Source organism: Antrostomus carolinensis, unplaced genomic scaffold (assembly GCF_000700745.2).
Source record: "Antrostomus carolinensis isolate BGI_N321 unplaced genomic scaffold, ASM70074v2 scaffold14768, whole genome shotgun sequence".
NCBI classification, from domain to species: Eukaryota; Metazoa; Chordata; class Aves; order Caprimulgiformes; family Caprimulgidae; genus Antrostomus; species Antrostomus carolinensis.
The window spans coordinates 1,891-20,351 of record NW_010333785.1 but is presented as its reverse complement, the minus strand read 5'-3'; the positions used below and the strand labels follow the sequence as shown (position 1 = coordinate 20,351).

The window sequence follows — 18,461 nt, the reverse complement described above, 5'->3', positions numbered from 1 at the left end:
CTGGCCACCCACTCATGGCTGTGACACAGGGATGGTTGGTGGTCACCTTCACTGAGAAGCAAGCCTGCTCTCAGGAACGGGTCTGCACCACTGGCAGCGATGGATCTCTGGGAAGAGAAGGCTGAGAACGTTAGTCAACTCCTACCCTGATTTTCCCATTCAAACTCAAAGGGAGTGAAAACTCACTCCAGCTCTTCCATGACATCAGCGACATCATCTTCAGAGCAGAGGTACAACAACACAACCATAGTACCACAAGAAAACCCACTCTATTTTCTCCCAGGGCATTTCAAAGAACGTCAGAAGGTACTGAATACACCCCATCTCCATAGCCGAGGTGAACAGATGCTCAAAAGCAAAGTCAAGGCAATTTAGGTGAAGTAGTGTGGTGGCAGCTGGCAGCCAAACACAGCCACTCGCTCACCCTCCTCCCTCCTAGGGAATAGCACAGAGAAACAGAAGGGTAAGATTAAGAAAAGTCATGGGTTGACTTAAAAACAATTTACTAATTGAAATATAATAATAATAGAATATGAGAATGAGTGATGCACAGCACAACTACTCACCACCTGCTGATCAATACCCAGCCTGTCCCCAGCCAGCGATCCTTGAGCAGAGACCGTCCCAAAACTGAAACCACAATCCCGGGACAGCGAGAGCCTGAGCAATCTCCAAGAGGATCCCCAGCTTTCCGATCAACCCTGGTTAATATACTGAACATGACAAGATATGACATGGAATATCCCATTGGCACATCCAAATGCTAATTTGGGGTTTGCTCATCACTACGCTTCCACCCTCCCAGTCCTCTGCACTTGCAAATTACCCAAACATGACGACCTTGGACCAGCAGCAACTAACAACATCAGCACCTTATCAACATTCTTCTCATAACAAATCCCACACTGAAACCAAACCACACCTATTCTAACTACTAAGAAGAAAAATAACTTTATCTTAGTGAAACCAGGACAAGAAGCAATGCCTTGCTGCAGCCTGGAAAATAAAAGACCTCTGAGGAAGCACGAGAGCAGGAACCAAAACTGCACCTCACTTGCACCACAGGCTCCAACAACCCCGTGACCAGAATGTGCCTTGCCAGGGCACGGTGGCTTCAGCACTATTCCCCTCAGACGTGTCTTTCCAAACACCTTCAATAGTCATAAAAATGTTATTTGTAAATAACTATTTCTTATTAATAGTTTAATTAATAATTCTAATTAACAGTTTGTGTTCCAGTGATTTTAAAATATCAGTGCTGTAAAATAGATAACAGCCAGGAAAAAGAGAGAAATAAAAGCCTTGGTTTTGGCATGTAGAAGTACAGTAATTTTCACTGCGTTATTATATATGATAAAGGACAATCAGGCACTTGAACATAAAGGCAAATATTTTAAGGAAAAAAACCAACACACTAAAGATTCAGAGTAAATTCCATTTTATTTGTTTTACAAAGTCAAAAACATACAGTTTAGTCCAATGCTTCCACATCAGATCCAGAGCAAACCAAGGCATGTGCTCTTATAAAACTAATACCATTGACTTCACCATCCCTGTTCCAAAAAAAAAAAAAATTAAGAAAACTATGGGATAGGATCTGCGTCTCAGATTTGATCAGCACCATTGCATCGGTATTCAGGTTTTTTTCAATGTACAGAAATGTTAGCCCCAAATCATCTCCCAGTACAACATATTTTACTTCAAAATCAGAGCTTGAAATTATTCTTTCAAGGGCAGAAAACAACGTTCACTCTTCAACCAGAGGAAGTTACCACAGAAAACATTAGTAGCTGCTTGCAATTTGATTTGCCTTTTAAGTTTCAGTACACTTTATATTTATAAAAAAAGGAATGTTAGAGGCCAAAATCTGTATTTGAACAGTAGGTAAATACAAAATTCTCATATACTGTGATCCCTGTCTCCTGGAGTGGAGTAACTTCAGCCTCCCTGGAACACTCAGTTTTGGAATAGAACGATGAAACAAATCACTTAATTTAAACACAATTAAAACATTCTACATTTAAAGAAGTTTACTGGTTGTCATTTTTAAATTTCAAGTCATTTAAATCCTCAAATATTCAGGATTTACATTTCAAAGGGCCTCACCAAAAAGTCAGACTGATATATAGATATACACACACACATATATATATATATATCAGAAAGAATTTAACCATCATTGCTAACAAGGAGAGTAACTCATTTCAAGCTCTGCATTTAAAGTGCCCATAATCTTTTACGTAGCAACCAGCACGTAACACATAACTTGTGACATTTATCTACATTGTGTTATCACCACCTATTACAAAGAGCAGGCACTGAACTTTTAAAAATGTTATTACAAATCGTAAAGATTATTACATATTACTGAAAAGTTAGAATCCATATCCAAGAACCAAGAATTTAAATACTTTTTTTTTTGCAATATTATTTTATGTATATATTTATAGATGAGCAATTACACTCATTTTGGTTTTTGGCCCATTTCCCCTCAAGTTCATAACCAAAAATCACACTGGACCACATAAGCAGGGAAGCACTCATGAGCTGGCTGACAATGCAGAATTCTTGCAAGTACCCAAAACCTGAGATGAGAAAAAGTTATACTCTGTGAATAGCACTAAGTTACCTTTTTAAATCAATATGCTCCCTTCCCACTTCTCCAGGAATATGTGAGAATATTCTTCTGCCCTTCACCCACAGAATAATACACAGATGTGATGGACGCTCTAACACCAAGCTGTTCCTCGACAGTGCAATGTCTAATCAAGTCCATTGTTAAGCATTTCTTAAAGCACAGTGCAATTTTAGTCCGAAGCATTTCCCCCTCCTAATATCTATAAACAGAAAAAGCCTATTTTTAAATCAATATATAGAAATTAACAGTCTCGTTTCACTTGTATCCTCAAAACAAGACTGTTTTGCTTGTTAGAAAGTACACCTACGATTGAAGACGTTGAAAACTTTAGGTCTACTTGATGCTGCTGCTGCTGCGTGGATAGTAGATGTTGCTGCGTGGGTATGGAAACCTGCAGGAGTCTCAGGCTTCTGAGATCAAATTGCCTCCAACTTACTTCTCCTTCATTTTTTTCAAATAACGAGCCCGTATTTGTTTGTTTGTTTTCATGAGGAAATTAATGACAGTAGGTGTAGGCAGAAGGGAAAAGACCCATCCCTATAAAAAAGAAAACAAAAAGGGGAGGGGAAGTCACAGCATTTGATAGCTTGTACTAAGTGAAATCTAACAGTTACCAGCACACACCAATATCACCAAGTTACATGTTAAAGAACAAAAACATTTCACATTCAAAATTATTCTTCACTCCTCTTCCAGGATAAACTCATACAAAGAACATTCCAGATCCTTAGGTTTTCCAAGGTGACTTACCATGAGTGCATGGGGTAGGCACCCGTTAGTCTGGGACTGCAGGCCTACCGTGCCCAAGGCAGCTCTGACGTACTTCTCAGGACTGGGCTTATCAAAAGTTGGCTTGCGGATTTTGGACATTTTTGTTGCCACATAGTAGGGTAGAACACTCTGCAATGTGAGAAAGGTCATGTTAAGCAAAGAACGCATTCGGATTAACTTACAGATCAATCAAGGAACTAAAATGATCAGAAATTAGAAATCAATTCGTTGACAGCCCCTGTCCAGAGCAGGAGAGTTGGAACTAGATGATCTTTAAGGTCCTTTACAATCCAAACTGTTCTATGATTCTATGAAATTAGGTAACCTGTATCCTGAATTCTAGCTTCAGCTAGTTTTCTTTGTGATTCCGATTATAAGATCACAACGTACAATATCAAAAACATTTTTAATCCGGTATCTTTCAGCCTGGAGAAGAGAAGGCTCCGGGGAGATCTTACAGCGGCCTCCCAGTACCTGAAGGGGCTACAAGAAAGCTGGGGAAGGACTTTTCATAAGGGCAGTTAATGACAAAACAAGGGGAAATGGGTTTAAGCTGAAAGAGGGGAGGTTTAGATGAGATATTAGGAAGAAGTTCTTCGCTGTGAGGGTGGTCAGACACTGGAACAGGTTGCCCAAGGAAGTTGTGGCTGCTCCTCCCTGGAAGTGTTCAAGGCCAGGTTGGATGAGGCTTTGAGCAACCTGGTCTAGTGGAAGGTGTCCCTGCTGATGGCAGGGGGGTTGGAACTGGATGAGCTTTAAGGTCCCTTCCAATCCAAACCAGTCTATGATTCTACAATCTTGTGGGCCACATTTGCAATGTGAAGGATAGATAGCTTAGTGGTCTGTTGACAGTCAGCGTCGCCAGTTGGGGCCCTAGGAAAACTACTCTTGCAAGCCTATGGCTGAAAAGCCTTTCTTAAAATTTGTGAGTGCAAAACTTCATTCCAGCTTTTTAACAGAAAATGCTGCAGTGGTGCTTCTCTGTAGTAAACTCTCAACGTTTGCTTGGGAAGGATGCACAGAACCCAAGAAAGGGATTTTATTCTTGACTAACAGCTCCTCAGTTTGGCACCTATACAGAGAGAATCACTGAATGATTTGGGTTGAAGGGACCTTTCAAGGCTATCTAGTCCAACCCCCTGCAGTAAGCAGGGACATCTTCAACCAGATCAGGTTGCTCAGAGCCCCGTCCAACCTGACCTGGAATGTTTCCAGGGATGGGGCTTCTACCACCTCTCTGGGCAACCTGGGCCAGGGTTTCACCACCCTCAGCGTAAAAAATTTCTTCCTTACATACAGTCTAAATCTCCCCTCTTTTAGTTTAAAACCATCACCCCTGTCCTATTGCAACATACCCTGATAAAAAGTCTGTCTTCATCTTTCTTACAAGTACTCTTCAAGTACTGAAGAGCTGCAATAAGTGAAACACAAAGGCAGGAGGAAGAAGGAAAGGGAATGTCTGGAGACTTGGAACGCTGAGCTTATAACTCCACAGGAGGGTTCAGAGGAAGGAGGAGATATCAGTACCAGAGTGGAAGACCTCAAGGTCAGAAGGAAGGATTAAGAAGTAGAGTGCAGTTCATGGGCTTTTATGGTAATGGTTGAAAGAAACAGAAAAAATGATGGTGGGTGTCAGAACTACCTGGCCCTGGCAGAATGAAAAAAGCAAGAGAAGCAGCATGGGTACGTGGTTGACAGAGGGACACCAGTACCACAAAGGCACATCCATGGTGGGGCAAGATAGACATAGACCTGAGGGATTCAAAACCACATTCCACCTATCTGCAGTTCATGCTCCTGGAGAAGGAAAGGGAAATGCATGTCTACTTGCACATTAGGAAGCGACCTTATTTCCCCATCGTCATGGTTTTGGCATTGCTTTCAACCTGTCCTCAACCTAAGTCTCCTCAAAAAAAAAAGTAATCAAAAAGCCCTGGACTACCTGGACTATGGCCACTCAATCAGATATTGAGATATCGGATCTCACAAGCTGTGAAAGGTTGGAACCTTACCACTTTGACAAGGACCTCCTAAAACATTGTCAGTTTGTCTGTGGCTACACAAGTGATTCCACACAGATGGTTCAATACTGCCCATGACAGCAGAGAGCGTTATGATTCACGTAGCCTTACAGCAGGTACCTGAGAAGTGAGCATCCACTTATGCTTCACTAATGGATCTCAAAATGAGATTACCATCTTGAAACTCAATATATTTGGGTAAGGTACACTTTGGAAACCTGCTTCACGGTGAGGGTGACAGAGCATTGGAACAGGCTGCCCAGGGAGGTTGTGGAGTCTCCTTCTCTGGAGACATTCAAGACCCGCCTGGATGCCTTTCTCTGTGATCTCATTTAGGTTCCTGCTTTGGCAGAGGGATTGGACTACATGATCTTTTGAGGTCCCTTCCAATCCCCAACATTCTGTGATTCTGATTCTGTGATTCCCCACGTTAATCTCAAAGAACAATGACCACGTGTGCTTGACCTGAGAAACATTAGCTTGACTATCGCGTGCTCAGAAGCAGAGCACAGGGAGGAATGGGCCACCTGAACTCTCATTGACTATTTACCCATACCATGGCTGTGCAGGTTTCAACAGGAATTCAACCACCACCAACAGGAAGCATTGGTGTATCTGCTCATTCCTTCACCTTAGAACATTAAAACCATGCACTTCTTTCTATAAATAGGACTTTCATAAATATACTGCATGAGTCCACTTTTAAATGGAGAGGAAAAACATGGAGACTTGAATTTCAGAAGTGTAAGTGGTTACCATCACCTTTAAAGTCACCAAAAGCTACAAATGCTCAGATAAAAACACCTAATTCTGTTACCATAACAGCACAGGTACCTAGTTTCAGCTCCAGAATGTGAATCTCATCCATTTTTCAGATTACATTTGTAAACGAAATCTCTAATTTGGTGTTTGGCCACTGGATAGCATGAAGGGGCAAACAATTGTGCATGAGGATACCCGAAAAAGCCAGCACACAGTAGCACTAGTGGTTAGCTATTGATCCACAGACTTCAAAGCACATGGAAGCAATAGATTTACACTCCAAATTCTTTTCCTCCCAAATGCTCTCTAGAAAAGAGACAGGTATTTAATTTCAGAAACATAAGGTTTACCATCAATCCCATTCACTGTGCCATATTTTAACAGCTCTGAAGAGAACTGTTGAATCCATTAAATTAGCTTTCCCTTCTTCTTCCTCCCCACATTCATGAACCCTTTCTAAAACTAGCATGACAGATTAAAAAAATAAAAATAATAAAAAGAAAAAGAAAACTTTCACTGCCTAAAGCCTTTTAGCATTTTGTATTCAGGCAGATACAAATCTACACTACCCGGGGAGGGAACTGTATAGAAAATTCCTTCTCTTTATCCAGAGAAAGACTATTCTGCTCTCCAGTTTCAAAACATGCCTTAAAAGTAGCTTATGTTAATACAATGTCTCTTGCTCTCCTAAAACATTTACTAGTGCTTACAGCTCTCATGCTTATTAAAACTGGTTGGCACTCAGAATTGGGGTCTTGAATGTTATATGGATGTAAGAACTGATCTCTTCTACTACTTATGCTATAGTCACATGAAAACAAGCTCCAAAAGGTCAGAATAGCTTGTTTACACAATTTTACCACCTCTTTCACCTTACTTTTTAAAAAGACCTGAACTCTTGAGTGCTTCTGAAGTCTCTTCCCATTTCTCTGTGGAGGAAAAGGAGGGTGGGGGGATATACAGAGGAAATGGAAGAATTGCAGCAACCAAAGCTGACCTGTGGAGAAAGCTAAAGAGCAAAGCTAAAAAGCCTTGGAGGAAGGCAATGCCACTAGTCTGGTGACAGCACACTTCTGTGAATAGCTGGAGAGAGACATGGGCTTGTTCAGTGCAGTGAAAAGGTGGCTGGGGGTGACCCAACACCTACCTATAGTTATTTCAAGGGCAGTTATGAAGATGAGAACTAAACTCTTCTTGGTAATGCCAGATAAAATAACAAGAGGCAAACCTGTCAATTTGGGCTGTGAACTTTCAGATGGACACTAAGGAAGAAGTCATTTCCTAGGAGAGCAGTGCAACACTCTGTAACACGCTGTCCACATTGCTCACAGCATCCCTGCCCTTGGAGGTTTTCAAGATGTGGCTGGAGAAAGCCACAACTAGCCTGTGATCTTGTGTTAGCAGCAATCCCACTGCTAACACTAGGAAAGCAGGAGGTTAGACTAGAAAACTTCCTAGAGATCCCTTCAAACAAACGCTTCCATGATTCTGTGATCTAGTATTTTACATAGTAGATATGGCAGAAGAAAACAGGCAGTTAAAGTTTTCACTGCTCCACTTTTACTACAGATAGTGATGAAGTAAAGAGGGATTTTCACTGCTCCACTTTTACTACAGATAGCGATGAAGTTAAGAGGGATTTTCACTGCTCCACTTTTACTACAGATAGTAATGAAGTAAAGAGGGAAAATGCCAATACTGACTGAAGTTTTAAGAAGGGAGTAAAAGAAAGAGGTAAAGAACCAAGCAGTATTTTTAGACATATTCAAAGAACAAAATTTTCAGAAGAGTCTGCAGAAACCTTTCAGGGAGAGATTTTTCAAATAGTCTTGAGAGAAGTCCTTGACATCTGCTTCCTCATTCCTTTTCTTTTTGCCTTTTCTCTTCACGTAAACACACACTGAATTTTAACCTACACTATTACTGTGCTGTTTCTGTAAAATTAAACAAGCTTGTCAGCCAGAAACACCATATTTTTAATCTAAAGATGTCTGCATTGTAATAAAAGCACTAAGTACTATCAAAACTAAAGCTTACACACAGAAGGCAATCCACTTGAGCAGAACTAATATACCTTAGGTTGAACTTGAAATTGGTAAAATACCACCTGGACTGTATTTCTGCTTTTTGGGCAGTGATACTCTGCAAGTGTTGGCATAGTAAAAGTTAACTGGTTTAAATGGTGTTCTCAGCTGGAAGTGCAAGTCTGGAATTAAAAGTGCTACATTTCTGAAGGTCAGAGAGATGAACTTCAAAGAATCTAAAGGAGATGCAGTCTTCCAAAGGTCCTGAAGAAGATACATCAGCTAGTCTTCACAGAAAGGTACCTGTAATATTCATTAGTGGTTTATAGTGACTTAGGCTGGAACAAGATGACAAGGACATGGACTGCAATAAAATTAGCATAACAAATTGAAGCTGTGACAGCTATTGGTCATCAGGCCCACATAACTCAGAACAGCAATCCACTGTCTACATTTAGGGGCAAAAAAGCAGTGCTGTCAGGAATTTAGCAGCCTTAGCCAACATGGGAGTTACAAAAAGACAGGTTACCACAACCTGTTTTGTACAGGAAAACATAATTGTTGATATAGAATGCCAGATTTAATTCTTCATTTGTTTATAGTGTTAAAAATGGAAGACACTGAAAACCCTTTTTCTAGCTTTTCCATATCCAAAAGCTAAAAAAAATAATTTATAATATTTCCCATACTATCTACATTCATAGTGTGTTTAATGCCTTTAGCCAGCATGAGTTACTAGGTTATTTACCTTTTCAATAGGTACTCCACAGTCATAAATGAGCAATACCTACTCCTTCCTCGTTTTCCTCTCAAAAAAACCCAAACCAGTAAGTCACACTTGGCTCTATTGCCAGCAAAACTGTGTGTTGAAGGAGCCTGTGCCTCAGAGTTTGTAGGTAGGCTTGAGCAGGAAAGAAATCATAGAATCCCAGAGTGGTTTGGGTTAGCAGGGACCTTAAAGCTCATCCAGTTCCAACTCCCAATCCATCAGCGGGGACACCTTCCACTAGACCAGGTTGCTCAAAGCCTCATCCAACCTGGCCACAAACACTTCCAGGGAGGAGCAGCCACAGCTTCTCTGGGCAACCTGGGACACTGTCTCACCACCCTCACACCAAACAATTTCTTCCTAATATCTAATCTAAACCTCCCCTCTTCCAGTTTAGAGTCATTAAATCCTACCAGAAAAGTTCATATTATTGATGTAGAAAAGAGAAATATTCTTCCAGTTCCTTCAGCCTCATTTGGAGGCCTGTGACCACAGATTAAAAGAGGGCCACACTGCACGGAGATGAAATGGATTGGAAGAACAGCTGTCTGATCAGGAAACTAAATCTGCAAGTAATACAACTTCAACCACACTGGGGAGATAGAAGTAATATGGAAGGGTAAAAGCAAAAGGAACTTGTAGTGTGGTGAAAATTGACCCATTGCTGGGCAGTTTAGGGTTGAAGCCAGGGAAAGACTTGGAAAGCCCTGTGAAAAGAGAAAACAACAAGGAGATATAAAACAATAAAAGTTGCTCCAGCTTAATTTGTTTCAAGAACTGAGAGCACACACAAACCACCCTGTGTGCTGAAGGTGTACCTGCTCAGAGTGCCATCCTTCACTGCTGCACGCTGGCTTAGCTGCAGGTACATCCCAGGGTGTGAGGGCACAGTACAGAGCACTCTGAGAAGTTATGCTCTGGCAGCTCCACAGCAAGTTCTAACCTCTTACCAGAGTAAAACTAACCTTATCTAGTCTGTTCTGGAGAAGATCTGTAACAACAGCAGCTAGAATGCTTTCAGGGACTACCTTTGCTAGCTTCTTCTCCACTGCCAACAGTCTCCAAAATAAACAGCATCCTTTAAGATGTTTAGGATAAGGTTTAAATCTAGGTTTAAATGATGTTCTCCTTAAAAGGTCAGTGACTGCATGAAAAAAGAGAACCAGCAATTGTCTTTTTTCTTAACACAAACCTCTCTCGGAAACTGGGATGGGACATTTTACTAAACATCTGGGACTGGACATCTGGATACTAAACTCCAGGACATCTCCGGGTGATAAGTTCTTGTTTTGCTAAGTATGCTTAAAGGGGAAAAAAATTAAAGATCTAGCATGTCAAAAAGGAAACTGAGCCTTAAGTTGGTAACAACTTCTCTATGGTTTTAGCCAGTAACAAAAGCTGTGCTCTCACACTTAATAAAACAAGGTGGGCAACTTTGTGCCTTACTCCTCATGGGGCTTTTGGAGTTCAGATGGTTTTGAGAACCACCAGACAGAACAGGGGAATGACAAGCACGGACATAGGGTAATTCTGTTTGTAAGAAGATTCCTAACTGAATTTAAAAAAAGGTAACAGCACTGTCTTCACAGTACAGGTAAGATCTCACAGCACCTTTATTGAACTGAGTATTGCTGTGGAGAGCAACAGGTGTAAGAAGTGATGAAAAACCTCAGTGTTTGCAACCAAAGCTGGAAATATGTTTTTGAAACAAAGAGTATGTGAGAAGTGAGCGATATTAGAGCAAAATCCCATAAAGCTGTGAGACTGGCTTCTCAAAAAAAAAACCCCCAAAACCCAAAGCTGGCTTGATTTGCTTTTATGCCTCATCAAAAATAATCAAAAACATGGAAGGTAAAATATGGGGGGGGAAAGCAAGACTCATTAGTAACATGGAAACCCAGTACTAAAGCAAATTAAAGCAGTCTTATTTTTAAGATTTTAATTTAATTTAAATTAAACCGAGGTTTTTGTTTGTTCTTGCTCCTACACATACACTAGTGGTTAATACACTGACTGCAGGGAAGGGACTGCTGCTGTACTAGTCTTTTGAGCAGTTGCCCATTTGAATCTCTGTACAACTAGACTCCAAAAGTACATTCCCATCCATTAAATTGTATAAAGATGTATTCTACAGAGTTGCACACAGTTTTATGGAATATTTTATACTTCAAAGTTCAATTACCACTATCATCTTAAAAAACCCACAAAAAACCCACAAACCCAAAAAACACAACCGTGGTTTTTGTTGCTTCAAAAGTTAAGAGTTAACTTAAAAAAAAAAATGCTAATGGGATCAAAGGAAATCCTTATCCTTAATCTGTGTCACATATTTATGAATAAGAGAATATGCTGATTCCCTTTTGTTACCAAGACACCAATGTTGCTGTGGTAACCACACTTGCATGGAACAAACTACTCACCTGCACAATGATGCCCTTGCTCTTGTATTCTGCATGGAGGCCTCGGGAGAAGTAATCCACAAAAGCCTAGAGAGAAAAAAGAAGGGAAATATGCAGCATGCTAAGCATTAAAATGGAAACTGTAGTTTGCAGGTTTCTGTAAGCATATTTGAATTACTATTTATAGTTCCTTCTTTTCAAAGTAAAAAAAAACCCTGAGGTTTTCAAAGAAACTTTGCCTATTAGAGCAAAGCCATCTGAATAGAAGCCCTATGCTTAGAAAGCATTTTCACAGGAGCGAGGCTCAATCTGAACAAATAAAACCCTTTTTAATTGAGAAGGAACTAGATTCATTACATAAAGCCTAGTTAAAAAAAGGAAAATAAGACTTTGTATCTTCACATTGTCCATTACTTATGTCATCTCTTTAGCCTTTTTTTTTTTTAAGTGATTTAAGTAGGTTTTTAAAGCACAGTGTTTAAATACTTTGTCTTCTGCCTTTACATTTTTAAGAAATACCACCCTACAGTGACACTTTTTCCTAGTCAAGAAGTCCACTACCACAGATTGTCTCCTAAACTTCTGGAAGTTTTAGAAATGACAAGACTAAAAGTTGCAAGAAAGAAGCGAAAGGGTTTAAAAGGTGGATGTTAGCACCTGCTTTCAAGATGCCCTCACATCTGACACAGCTGCCTCTACAACCACAACAAGAAAGCATTGTCCCAAGAACCCCAGGCTACTCAGCAGTTCAAACCAGCACAGATTCCCCCTCCTCGAGTTCTTCTAAGCCACCATTCCACTTTTCCCTCCTGCAGTCCAGTGAGACAAAATCCCAGGTTCTGCTGTGGTTTTGTGTTCTAGTGAAACAATACAGCCAAGTAGGATGAATGGAGTACCTTCAACTGAAGGAACTAAACTATCTTATCCATGCTTGAAGCTAAAATTCATACTAAATACATTAATTCAAGTCTTTAAGAAGCAGTTGCTGCAGATCCATTTCGAAACAAACAGCAAAGCTCCTGTATTGCACCTGCTTTACAGCCTTCCTTTGCTGACAGTGTCACCACTGGATTAATAGAAGTCCCAACTGAAACCAGTGCTTAAAGCTTGCAGTGCCCCGTGTTTTTCCTGTTAAGGTCATCCTACTGAACTCAGCTTATACAAGAAGCAAAAGAAACACTCCCACGCTACTAGGCTATTTCTATAGACGCTTTTCTGAGCGTACACAAGATCTGAAAGAAAACTAGATTTTGCTGTGTAGCAGATAGCTCCTTTTATTCTTCAGGTTGCATGTACAAGCTAGAAGGAGGCTCATTAAACCAAAAAAAAAAAAGCTTATCTTCTGTCTGCTTGTTCTTTCCTTCTCCCTTTCTCCCAAGTATAAGTTCTTAATGAAATCCAGTATCCAACAAGTCTCTGAAAGCCAGGTCTAGAAGCTGTGATTCAAGGGAGCTAGTCATGCTATTGCAACAACAGGGCACCTGCATAGACCTGCAAATAATTTTGTGCACTCCCTGCACACAGTTGCCAGATATACGTGTGGTAACTGCACAGAGTATATCAATAATCTATGAAAAATAAATATAAAACTATATTGTGTTAATCAAAGGGCTTTTATCATTCAAATTTCTATTTCTACACGACAAGAGTCCTGAAATCAGTTTCTGCTCCAAACATGAAGAGACAGTGTAAAGACACTGTCATCTCTACGAGTTGCAAAGAGCTTGCAATAAAGAGAATGTTCATTTTACATGAGAAGAAAAGCAACTTCTAGTATCCAAATAAACTGTGGAGTTTTTCTTCTTGAAGAATTTCTCTCAACACAAGGAGGGTTTTCTACCTCCAAATCCTGAAGCCCTTCAGCAGCCTCTAGCTTAAAACAGTCTGAGGAACGTTAATTAAGCATCCCCTGAATAAACAGATATTAAGGAAACTAAAATTATAGTTTTAGTTATAAAAAACTAGATAGCCAAATTCTTGGCTATCCAGTTACAAACCCAAATACTAAAGACATGGCAGGGAAAACAAAACATTAATATTAATGCAGGTAGATAGGTAAGCCTGTCAAAAATAGGAACATGATGCCTTTAAAAGTGTCTCGTTTCATTGTGAAATAGGGAATTCTCCATGGGAAGGTTAAAGAGTTGGAACTGCCTCTGTTCTTGATAATTAGCCAAAGCCATTGACTTAGACCTGAAGGATACTATGCTTTAAACCCCCTCTAGATAGATGAGGAGAAAAAAAAAACCCCTAGAAATTGCAGATACAGTCTTTCGATAGCTACATTAGGGGAGTCACTTTCATGCTCACTAATCTTGCTGTAGTAGGAGACGAGCAGTGCTGAGAACAGGGAGATTACTTCACCTGTAATGGAGTTTCTTACAGGGAGGGGAGAAAATATTTGAGATTCTTATTGAAAAAAAAAAAAGACTAACCAAAGCATATTATCACTAAAATCAGAAACTCAATCCATTCCGTAAAGCTGAAGGCACTGCCACAACCAAAGTGACCTTTCATATTAAAAACAAAGAACTGTGCTCTCAGGAAACAGCTACTTGAAGAGCAAATTTTATCAGCTAAAAACTAATTCAGGTTTTCATGATTTCTAAACTTCAATATCCCTTCCTTTACTATGAATAAAATACAGCAGTTCCTTTCTGGAAATATGAAGACATTACTGAGAGTCTAGAGGAAACATAGGTCTGTTCTGACATGAACGACACTGCTGAAGGTTTCTTCATCCTGTCAAGGTTCTGCTTAAGACTCTGAAATCTTTGAAATATTTAAGGTATTTACCAGGTGTGCCTGAAAAAAAAACCAATCTGTAGTGTCATACTGCTTTAATACCAGTGTAAATGTCTCTTGCACTTAGTTTTATCACATACATTTCAGTTCCATACCGTGTACCCATATTCTGTCTTTATGGTGTTAACTGGAGACTTTTTAGGTGAATATTTTAGAAGCCCCTATAAGCATCTCTGGAAAAAAAAAATAACACCAGCTGCAGAAAGACAAAACTGTCCCAGCGACACAAATTGAAACCAGAGCAGATAAACTGAACATGAAATGTAGATCTACAGTAGTAACTTAAGAACTGGTAAAATAATCCAGCCTATTGTGGAAGCAAACAGGAAATTTCAGTAAAGGGAGCGTTTGTCTAAGTGTGGAGCTTCTTGATGAACTAAAAATAAGCATATGAGAGACAGAAACAAGGAGAAGTAACAAAAGAGAAACATAAAAAATTAATGGGTATTTAGGAATAAAATCCAAGGTAGGAAAAGACTAGCAAAGGCCAGTAAGGGTAGTGGTAAAGGATCCTAGAGGTTTCAAGAGGAATTTCAGAGAGATGGGGGTCTGTTGATGGGTGAGGGAGACAACCTAGAGATGAAGGATAGAAAAAGGTTAAGGCATTCAGCACTTCTCTTGCCTTTGCACAGCCAAAGCCTGCTCACACGCCTCTGCACGCACCAGCTTTGGTTAACCAAAGAGATGGGCAGAGGCAGCAACAATTTTGGGACTACTCAGAGAAGCTCAATGTATTCAAATCCATGAAGCCACCATGGATTCATTTAAGAGAGCTGAAAGAACTAGTCCATATGTGTGCAAGTCTGCTACCTACCATATCTGATAAACTATGGAAACTGAGGGAGGTCTTTAACAACTGGAAGAGGGTTAACTTATCCCCTCCTTGAAAAGGCAAGAATGATCCCATCAGCTTTAACTCAGTTTGTGGAAAGATCATGGAGTCCTCCTCTTGGAATTCATTTCCAAGCACATAAAGGACAAGAAGATAGATCATCAACAGTCATAGAATCACAGAATGGTTTAGATTGGAAGGGACCTTAAAGATCACCCAGTCCCAACCCCCCTGCCAGCAGCAGGGACACCTTCCACTAGACCAGGTTGCTCAGAGCCTCATCCAACCTGGCCTTCAACACTCCCAGGGAGGAGCAGCCACAGCTTCTCTGGGCAACCTGGGCCAGTGTCTGACCACCCTCACAGTGAAGAACTTCTTCCTAATATCTAATCTAAACCTCCCCTCTTTCAGTTTAAACCTATTTCCCCTTGTTTTGTCATTAGTTGCCCTTATGAAAAGTCCCTCCCCAGCTTTCTTGTCGTCCCTTCAGGTACTGGGAGGCCGCTATAAGATCTCCCCGGAGCCTTCTCTTCTCCAGGCTGAACAGCCCCAACTCTCTCAGCCTGTCCTCATAGGAGAGGTGCTCCAGCCCTCAGATCATCCTGGTGGTCTCCTCTGGACTTGTTCTAGCTGCTCCATGTCTCTCTTGTGATGGGGGCTCCAGAACTGGACACAACACAGATTTACCAACAGCAAATCATGTTTGAGCAACTACACTGCTTTCTACAATAGAGTGGACTAGCTTTGTAGATGAGGGAAACAGATTTTTAATAGATATAAAAATATATATTTATGTGTGTATATACATAGAGACATCTTCAGTAAAGCTTTTGACACCATCTTCTGCAGCACTCTCATTTGGAAGTCGAGCAGAGATGTGCTGAAAGGACGAACTGCTGGCCAGGCTGAAAATTGGCTGGACCACCAGGCGCAAAGGGCCATGATCAATAGCTTGATGTCTGGCTGATAACAGGCAGAGAAACCTACAGATAATGGAGAGGCCCATATTCTTCAGTATCTCCTATCAGCAACCTCGAGGATGACACAGAGCACGCCCTCAGCAAATCTGCAGATGACAACATTAGATGGAGCAGCTGACGCAACAGAGCTTCAGTCCAGAGAGACCCTGATGAAACTTGATTATTGTTAAAGATCATGAGATTTCCTGACTGGCACAGAGCACTCTGCATGCAGAGTGGGACAACGCCATGCCTTAATTTTGGTTGAGTAGCAGCCCTGCTGCAAAGAACCTGGAATTTATGGTGGCTGCCAGGGAGAAGATAAGCCAATAATCCACTCTCTGCAAGAACATCAAATGACATACTGAGCTACATTAGCAGATGTATGGTCAGCAGATCAAGGGAAGTTGACTGTTGGCAATGGCAAGGCCCTAGAGCTCTATCCTTTCTCTTACCTGAAATGTTAAATTTAAAGCAACTAATAAAAAATGAAGATAAAATTTGCTTCTAGCAAGCACCAGAAGAGTCTTACTTAAATAAATATATATACACACACATATATATTGAAGATACACATCTTCAGCAAGATTAGGGAAAAAAGTTTCAAAGTCAAATTGAGAAAGTGTGTTAAATTCCTCAACCTCACCCTGAGCTTGCTTGGTACACGAGCATTCTTCTCCATGTAAAAGTAGAATGCATCATGAAATATAGAAAATAGTCGTTTCCATGCCAGGAAACCCTTGCACTCATCTTTCTCTCGACCTTCCAGCTTCAACTACTGGAAAAATTTAAGTTAGAAGCTCAGTACTTTTAGTTCATGAAAGCACCACTAGATGGACACCAAAACATTCATTCCTGTAGCCTTGGCTTGTGTTTTGAGTCTTGATTTCATTGTGGAAAAGAACACTTACCTTGGTTGCAGAGTAAAGAGTCAGCAGTGGAGTTGGATACATCCCAGCAGCTGAGGAGATATTCAGGATTACCCCTTTTGATCTGAAAGGCAATGAAGATATATTATCATAAAATAAAGGAAACTTCTTTCATGTTTCAGGAAATTACTGCAAGCCTAAAGAAAACCTTTAGGATGCAACTGAGATTAAAATCTGTCTAAAAACCCCATCCAAATCCTAAATTGAAATTTAATAATATGATTTTAAGCATAATATAAGTATTCAGGCAGCTGGTGCGAATCAGGAACAACTCCAAGGTCAATACAGCAAGAGACTCAAGCTCCACACGTGTATATACACACACACTGGGGTAAACTACACCGAACTGATTGAGCATAGCTGGCACAAGTCCAAAAAACAACTTCTAAATCTCGAGCTAAGGTGGCAGAAATGGCAACACAAGTGTGTTATATATTACACTTTGATAATCTCTTTCATCTCCTAAAACGTTATTTCATGATGGATCTTCAAGATGGGAAGTATCTGAATCTACTGCTCAAATACAGAAATGTTGATGTATAGTATGGAAGATATTCAGGGAATGAATACAGAAAATAAGAGTTATTTTACAGCTGTCTTACAGTAACACTGAAAATATTCCACAGTAATATTTAGGTAAGGGCACCAGTCTGAAATGAGCTTCCACCTGCTCTGCCAAGCACTTCTAAAGCACGTGCAGGTAGGACAGAAAAGCACAACTCCTGGACTTCCCAACCCACCGACTGATTTTGAGCATGGCTATTTCTGTGACTAGTTTCACCTACAAAAAACAGACACATGATTTAATGCTAGGTGGAAAGAAGAATTAAGTTTTAAAAGCTTCAGGCAAATTAGGGCAAGTACACTGTTAGAGTGTGCTAGCAGGCAGTCCAACACAGTGAAAGATGTGTCTCTGCTTCTTCTTACCATGAAGTAAATTCAAACCAGTTTAAATTCAAGCCAGTTTACCTGAAGGTACCTCTGAGTATGCTATGCTTAGTGCAGAGGGAGAACATTCACACAGGTAGGCATCACACAGCTCAGCTCCTGCAGATTCACATACCACTTCCTCATCATATTTGTTCATCCACATATACCCTATGCTGCTGCTGCTGTCACGATTTAAGCAGCCATCTCAAAACCAAACAGCTGAGCTCAAGTGACCCTTTACAATTAAAACAAGATAACTCTCTGAAAATCATGACAATAGATTCAAAGCAACATGGTTTCTGCCACGATACAAGCGTGAATTGAACCTGTGATTGATTCACCTCCAGAAATGAGATGGCTAATGTGACAGAAAAGAATCATTTCAGTCATTCAGGATTTCAAACACCTTTGCCAAAGTTCGTTGCATTTGTCAGGAGTTATCTGCAAAGGCTTGGTTGGTGAAATAAAGCAGTAACGTGGATTAAAATATGTAGCATGGAGAAAATCAGACCACAAATTAATCATTAATTTTCATGACAGCAACAGGCTTACAGTGGCTACCAGAAGTTTTTCATATCGAGACAGGTGGTGCTTGTGATATTTATTCATGAGCTGAGATGGG

The 18,461-nt window shown here is 40.4% G+C and overlaps 1 protein-coding gene across 1 annotated transcript; it reads right to left on the bottom strand.

Moving 5' to 3' along the window:
- Window positions 1-3,070: 3,070 nt before the first annotated feature.
- LOC104519527 (very-long-chain 3-oxoacyl-CoA reductase) lies at window positions 3,071-18,002 on the bottom strand. The gene is made up of 6 exons (XM_029086484.1): window positions 17,889-18,002; window positions 17,650-17,690; window positions 16,892-16,973; window positions 11,406-11,471; window positions 3,389-3,538; window positions 3,071-3,175 (listed from the first exon to the last, which is right to left on the bottom strand). The coding sequence occupies exons 1-6, from the start codon at window positions 18,000-18,002 to the stop codon at window positions 3,071-3,073; spliced, it is 558 nt and encodes a 185-aa protein (XP_028942317.1).
- Between the last annotated feature and the right edge of the window lie 459 nt (window positions 18,003-18,461).